This window comes from Crinia signifera, chromosome 5 (assembly GCF_055691185.1).
Source record: "Crinia signifera chromosome 5, ASM5569118v1, whole genome shotgun sequence".
Lineage (NCBI taxonomy): Eukaryota > Metazoa > Chordata > Amphibia > Anura > Myobatrachidae > Crinia > Crinia signifera.
The window spans coordinates 23225246-23233284 of NC_139221.1; the positions used below are offsets into that span (position 1 = coordinate 23225246).

The window sequence follows — 8039 nt, forward strand, 5'->3', positions numbered from 1 at the left end:
GACATGCTGCACGTCTGATCAGTCGTGATTGGGAGTAGATTGCGTGTGCTTTTAAGCAAATGCAATCGGTCTATGACGGCTCATACGACCGGCGTCATTTGAGTGACAGGTTAGGTGCATACAATCGATTGTGAAACTACCGGTCGTATGCAGCGGCTGGATCGAACGGCGGATTGTGTGCACATGAGGAGTCCAAAAACCACCAATTCATGAGTCTGGGAGTTGAAGGGAATATAGACACAATCAGGATTGTGAGCAGCTCGTTCTGATGTATGGCCAGTAATAGTCTAACACACACACACGGTAAAGGTGGCCATACATCAGAAAGAACTGCTTACAATCATGATTGTGTCCAACTTTCCCTTCATCTCCCCAGCAGTTTTTGGTGATTTTTGATCACACAATGTACTCACAATATGTCATACAATCCAGCTGCTGCTTATGACCAGTCATCTCTCAATTGTTTGTATGCACCTAAACTGCCACTCAAATGATGCCTGTTGTATGAGCTGCCGTATGACCGATTGCATGTGCTTAAAAGCACATGCAATCGGATCCCAATCCCCGTCTGATCAGAGGACCAGTTCTCCAACCTGTGGGACCACGTGTGCACACAATCATCATACAATCCCTCGAGATAGTATAGGCCCCCATACACCGGAACGATATTGTACGCAATCGTACAATCTCGACTGGTTGTATGACGGATTGTATGTAGATTGTGTGCAATGCGTGTTTCTGCTGGTTGGGGGATTGGTCCTCTGATCAGACGTGCTGCATCAGTTGGGATTGGGAGCCGATTGAGTGTGCTTTTAAGCACATGCAATCGGTCGTTTGATGGCTAGTACAACCAGCGTCATTTGAGTGGCAGTTTAGGTGCATACAATCGATTGTGAGAGGACCGGTCATATGCAGCAGCTGGATTGTACGACAGATTGTATGACGGATTGGGAGTACATTGTGTGTCCAAAAACCAAGGGGAGTTGAAGGGAAAGTTGGACACAATCATGACTGTAGTCTTTCTGATGTATGGCCACCTTATGATTGGGTGCAATGTTTTTCAGGTGTATGGGGGCCTTAAGATCGAAACAGTTGGTGCACAATTAAAAGTGGTGTTACCCAAGTCAACCACTGCTTCCAGAATTCTGGACAATGAACCGGTTCTACAAAAGTTCCCCAAACTGACCGTTTCCTAGAACACCCCCGGCACGTAACACCGAAACGCTGTCAGCAACCAGACAACTAAACTTGGGGACGCTGCCAAAAACTGCATGATCCAGCCAACGCTAAAGTCAAGCGTATGATTTCGACGTATATTCGCAGGTTACGTATGCACTGCGCATGTATAAATATAACATGGCGGTATCTGACAATAGACAAGGATGGCATGCCACGAAAAAAACATCCGGCGTCTCAGTCAATAAGCTGAAAAACTCTGCTCCACGGAGCACAAAGGCATCAGTACAGGCGGATGACGGATTTGCAATCAATGCAACTTCCTCAGCAGCCTTTCTTCAGAGCAATTCCCAACAATTACGATAATGCCTGCGAGCTCCACGCGCCCCTCTCTCCATGCCAGGTTTACAGAACAAAGCAGTAAAAGGCTCTGCATAACAGAACACACCAAGCTGCGACGTTTAATGTTCACATGAAAGTCGTATTTGTGAAAACAGAGGAGAACCGCAAAGCCGCGGCTGGGGGGGACCTATCAAATGCATCTAACTTGTGAACTTGCAGACAGTGTTAACACTTCCACAAAGACACAGGCCCAGGAAAGTAGGCTCATTTCCAATGCGCTGAGAACACAGAACGTCTCCCTTACACCCCTCTATGAATCACTGCTGACTTCTCTATTCATACAGATCACATGAAGGCAACTCCCAAAGCTGAATCAAAGCCACTTCATATTTTTCCACTTATGCATTTGAGGGAAGGGAAATCTCAAAATAAAACCTACCCTCTTTGCTGGAGAACAGGACAGACGGCAGGGGACTATTTTTCCGGCAGTTACCTATATAGCGCCGGCGTTTTCTGCTTGGATTTACAGTTGGGAACAAAAGTTAGAAATTGGGTAATAACAGACAGAAATATTCAGAGAGCGAGCAAGCTACAGGGAAATATCTATAGCAAGCTTAGTCAACTGAACTAGAAGTTCCAGCATGCCACACTGGGCCCATTAGCCAACGAGCCAATGGTTGCTGAAGTGTCTACGATAGCAGCGGAATAAAATTGCTTAACAAGTGTTATTCATTTGTCCTAGACCCAGGAGAAATCACACGATGCCTCTATTGCAATGTATAGCTACTATAACTGAGCGACAACGCGAGTCACTGATCCCGCCTAGCGGAAAATCCATTATTTCTCCAGCGAAATGATGCCAACCGCTGTATCGCTGTGTAAGCAGGTCTGCGGATGAGGAATAAATCTACAAAATACATTTAATGTAAGTTGCAGTGTAGAGACAGGGTGGATGCCATATACTGATTAATGATCATACAATAAATATGTAACCCATTGTAGCCAACTGAAGAACAATATTCTAGAAATGCGTAGTTCTTATATAGAAGAGTGCACCTCTTGTAATCTGTCTGTCTCCCCTTCCTACTAGATTGTAAGCTCCTCCGAGTAGGGCCCTCTTCCCTCCTGTTGTCAAAGCCCACTTCTCTTCACATGTCACTCACAGCTCTCCTATACTCCAACACTCAGTGACCATCTTCATACTCATCTCCATCATTGGCCTCAAGCCTCTAGTTGTATGTTGATTGGGTCCTCACTACTTACATTTAAGCTGTAATGTGTATTGAACTATGGTGCTCTTTATTTGTACTGTATTTTTGTTATTTATTCAATGTTATGCCAAGTTTTGTCTCCCTGTATTGTTCCTTTGTACGGCGCTGCAAAACACTTGTGGCGCCTTATAAATAAAATAATAATAATAATAATAATAATAATAAACGCCAACTCTCCAAAAGCTAATGTTAGCTCCTATAAAGATTAAGGAGTGTAGGGCAAGGCCAGGTTGCCCATACTCCAATGAGCACTTTCACCATACATGTGCATGTACCCTAAAACTTATTACCGTTATCATAGTGTTCATTATAGCACCCTGCACCTTTCAACACCTGTGCAGTTCCTCTTTTCTTCCTGGGGGTGTCACACTATGGTTCAGTTCTTATAGTACAGTTTGGTCTGTATTTCAGCACTGAGATACAGACCAGACTTCGGTGGAAGTACCGCAGCAGAAAGTGACACCGTAGCCAGGAAAGTGGAACTGCACAGGTTTAAAGGTGTAAGGTGCTAAATGAACACTATTATATTTATCTCTTCATCCACCACTGTGCAAGTTTACATAGAAGACCAAGAGAACTGCATCTGCCAAAGTAACCGTACAGAAGAGCTACTTCACTGACAGCGCTACCAGGAGGCTCCAGAGGAGGAGCTACAGTGCAGTCCAAAATTCAAATATGGGAGCCACTGCTAGTGAGTCAGTTTGGAATGGCAGTTGGTAGCAGTGGGTGTGCCTCCCCTATTTGAATTTTAAATTGCGCAGCAGCCCCCCCTAACCGATTATGTACCGGCTTACTTGGTTAAGGATGGCGGCTACCATTACCTGACAGTGGATGGCCTTCCGTCTAACTGTGGCCACGTTTGGGGATTCTGTCCCTGGTAAAAATTCTCAACTCCTGTCCCCTCCAATCACATGGTGATCTGACAATCTGGTTAGTAGATCGCTCCCTGACCCTGTAGATTGTGACTTAACAAAACCCGCACAGAGGACGCACATCCTGCCCCCTGGTGGCACAGGGGAGGCCAGGATAAGGATGTCCAAAATCTTTGCTGCGTTGCTGTTAATACCAAGCAATCAGCCCCATATCACACTGGGCCAGATGTACTAAGCTTCAAAAGTGATAAAATGGTGAGTGATAAACAACCAGCTTCTATCTGTCAATTTTCAAACACAGCATGTAGCATGGCAGTTAGGAGCTGATTGATCGGTTGTTTATCACTTTTCAAGGCTTAGTAAATCTCGCCCATTCTGAGGCAGCCTTGTTACTGAGAAGATCACAATAAAACATGGCTTTAACAGTGTCAGCCTGGTGCTCATCTTCTGTCCACGTGGACAACCTGCTGTGAATGCAGAAGCGACAGGTAAAGGTGGGCAAACACAGGCAACTAAACTTTTATGTACTTTAATAACAGCGCCTCAGTAGGGATTATTAGCAACAATGTATCACTACAGCTGTAAAGCATTTTAATAGAACAATAACTAGCAGACACTTGGTTACGCTGCTTAACCTGCACAAGACCGATGCAATCTTATCTCCACCATGATGGTGGTGGTTTATTTCTGCACCAGTTATCAAATTAGGCCCTGACAAAGTAACCCCTACCAATGCCATATAAAGGTAATCACAATAATCAATGCCCGTCAGTCCCCTCAATTTGTCGGCTTGGATTACAATTTGGAGGAGATGTAAAGCTTGAAGATAAAGTGGAGAGAAACTTCCAACCAATCAGCTAATTTTTCAAACACAGCCTGTAACACAGCAGTAAGACGCTGATTGGTTGGTAGTTTATCTCTCTCTTTGCTTTGATGCATCAACACAAAACTCCCTACAGAGTTTGGCGCCGACACAAAATGTTTTTTTGTTTTTCACAATAAAATGTTTATTTTTAAAAATATCGCTGTATTTAGTTTTTGGATGACATGAACCAGGATAGAGAGTCACATAGACAGAAAGCAGCCACGTGAACACAAGTTTATACCAGGACACAAATTAAATTACAGCCACGGTTTCATAACAGATTAGCGTGGAAGTAAAGCCCATCTTCTGGCTTCCGTGGGTGGTGACCCTACATTCCCAGGATAATCGAGGGGAATCTGAACAAGAAGGGGAGAGGGGGGGGGGGGGGGGGTGAGTGAAGCAGCGAGTGAAGAGTTAAAGGGAGGAGGGGGGTTATTCAGCTGCCAGCCAGGGTGACAGGGAATGTTTTGAATTACAATGTGACAGGGTGAACAATTAAGCCGCTTCACCGTCAGGGCTCAGATCAGCTTCACTGGCAGAAAAAAACACCGTCAATATTATAATTAAATGTCCAATTTAGCAAAATCCAGTGAGCTGTACCGCATGGGATAATATCCCCATAGTGTGTGTGTGTCAGTCTTACCTTGTGCGATCGCTATAGATTCGAATCTGTGCAGTTCTTTCAGCAGGCAGCTCCGCTCGGCGGCATGAAGGCTGTATATGAAGTCCCTGGCACCTTGTGCCGTGTTAAGTGGCTCCATAGGCTCCTTCTTTGGGTGGGTGCCCATCAGCCGGCAGCACTGCAAGGCAGAGGTCCCCGGGCACCTCCTGGTGGTAACCCTACGCCAGCTCCAATGCTTTAGGGAGATGGGGGGGCGTAGAGCAGTCCGGCTCAGCAGTGGTAGTAAGGACATGGTACCGCTCCAAAGTCTACCTACAGTAGCTCCTACCAATAAGCGAGGATGAGTCTCAGCGCTGATGTAGAGGTCAGAGATAGCGCCCTAGCGACACTTGTACATATATGTAAATGTGCATAGGTTAGGACAATTATTGCACAGGTGTGTCGGAAGAGCAGCTTTGGGAATGAGGTTTATGTTCAGTGATTTATAGTGTGGTGAGCTGCTGTACATACATACTGCTTGTGCCTTCAATAAATGCATATATATTTCTCAATAGTAAACTACAGCACTAACAAGGGGTATACATAGGGGTCACCTATGGACGGTAAATACTATTCTGCAAGAATATAATGTGTTAACTATCTGTGCAATATACAGGGAGGGTATTAAGGGATAGATAACAGGCAGGGCTAGGAAAAGGACATATAGGATATATATATATAATGTGTAGGGTCTGGAAGTGCAGGTAGCACAGGGCTGGGGTGCAGGGGATGTGCTGTAGTATTACAAGTTAATGTATACACATATTATTTATCTATAATGCACTATATACAGGTAAGGGGAGGTGAATGGGAAAGCATGTGTCAGGTGCCTCTGTATATGGAGATCAGCCTATAGGGGGTGTGTATAGGAGCTGTGTGCATGTGCAATATCTCTGTATATGGAGGAGATCAGCCTATGGGAGCTGTGCATAGAGCAGGGACTGCAAATAGATCTATATAGTCCAGAATCAGCGGCTGTTATTCGGCAATGAGCCTGCTGTGGGCATAGGGCGAGGAGCAACTCACCCTGCAGAGGGGCACAAGCTCCGGGCAATAGCCCCGGTCCGGGTATCCTCCGTGGCCTGTGCTGATAGACGCGGGGTGGCTCACGGCTGCTGTCCCCGGGACCGGGAGCTGGGAGCGGCTGAGCTGCTGCTGGTGCTGCTGCTGCTGTCCCCGGGAGTCCCAGGGCTGCTGCTGGGTACTGCGCATGCGCTGACCTGGCATCAGCGGTGCGCGCTCCCGGGCGGTGACAGCGTGGCGCATGCGCAGTTGAGTGCTGCTCTTGCTTTGCTCAGTCAGTGCTCAGTATCAGGCTGGCTGACATGACAGGGGCATTTGGGGGTCAGAGAGGAGAGTGTCATTTCCAGGGTCGGGCACATAACCTGCATCACAGGTAGCAATGTGGTTTAAATAAACATTTACCGAATTTATGGGTACACACTAGATGACATTTTTAACAATACTGCAGATAACTACAATGCATTAGGGGCCTTATTCTGGTTAACTCTCAGAGGCAAATTCCTTCTCAAATGGACAAAACCATGTGCGCTGCGGGGGGGGGGTTGATGTAATATGTGCAGAGAGAATTAGATTTGGGTTATTTTGTTTCTGTGCAGGGACAATACTGACTGCTTTATTTCTACGCTGCAATATAGATAGAAACATAGAAACATAGAATTTGACGGCAGAAAGGAACCATTTGGCCCATCTAGTCTGCCCCTTTTTTTTACCCTTCAGGTAAACTCAACCCTTTTTAATCCTTATTTCTTTGTAAGGATATTCATATGCCTATCCCAAGCATGTTTAAATTTTTCTACTGTCTTAGCCTCTACCACCTCTGATGGGAGGCTATTCCACTTATCCACTACCCTTTCTGTGAAGTAATTCCTTCTAAAATTTCGTCGGAACCTACCTATCTCACTTAATCGCAATATGGTCAGAGTTTGACTGACAGGAAGCCGGCAATTGGGGGTGAAAACCTGCCATTTTATGGGTGCGGTTGTGCCCAGGTGCTTATGAGGGTCTGTGACGTGTAGGTGTTCCCAGGTGCTTATGAGGGTCTGTGACGTGTAGGTGTGCCCAGGTGCTTATGAGGGGGGTCTGTGACGTGTAGGTGTGCCCAGGTGCTTATGAGGGTCTGTGACGTGTAGGTGTGCCCAGGTGCTTATGAGGGTCTGTGACGTGTAGGTGTGCCCAGGTGCTTATGAGGGTCTGTGACGTGTAGGTGTGCCCAGGTGCTTATGAGGGTCTGTGACGTGTAGGTGTGCCCAGGTGCTTATGAGGGTCTGTGACGTGTAGGTGTGACCAGGTGCTTATGAGGGTCTGTGACGTGTAGGTGTGCCCAGGTGCTTATGAGGGTCTGTGACATGTAGGTGTGACCAGGTGCTTATGAGGGTCTGTGACGTGTAGGTGTGCCCAGGTGCTTATGAGGGTCTGTGACGTGTAGGTGTTCCCAGGTGCTTATGAGGGTCTGTGACGTGTAGGTGTGCCCAGGTGCTTATGAGGGGGGTCTGTGACGTGTAGGTGTGCCCAGGTGCTTATGAGGGTCTGTGACGTGTAGGTGTGCCCAGGTGCTTATGAGGGTCTGTGACGTGTAGGTGTGCCCAGGTGCTTATGAGGGTCTGTGACGTGTAGGTGTGCCCAGGTGCTTATGAGGGTCTGTGACGTGTAGGTGTGACCAGGTGCTTATGAGGGTCTGTGACGTGTAGGTGTGCCCAGGTGCTTATGAGGGTCTGTGACGTGTAGGTGTGCCCAGGTGCTTATGAGGGTCTGTGACGTGTAGGTGTGCCCAGGTGCTTATGAGGGTCTGTGACGTGTAGGTGTGCCCAGGTGCTTATGAGGGTCTGTGA

General features: G+C 46.8%; 1 protein-coding gene across 1 annotated transcript in view; it reads right to left on the minus strand.

The window, feature by feature from the left end:
• TMEM65 (transmembrane protein 65) overlaps positions 1-6354 on the minus strand; it is an 80688-nt gene extending 74334 nt beyond the window's left edge. The window contains exon 1 of the mRNA XM_083186777.1: positions 5170-6354. Within this exon, the coding sequence (XP_083042903.1) occupies positions 5170-5440 (271 nt within the window). The 5' untranslated portion in view covers positions 5441-6354. The remainder of the gene's footprint in view (positions 1-5169) is intronic.
• Between the last annotated feature and the right edge of the window lie 1685 nt (positions 6355-8039).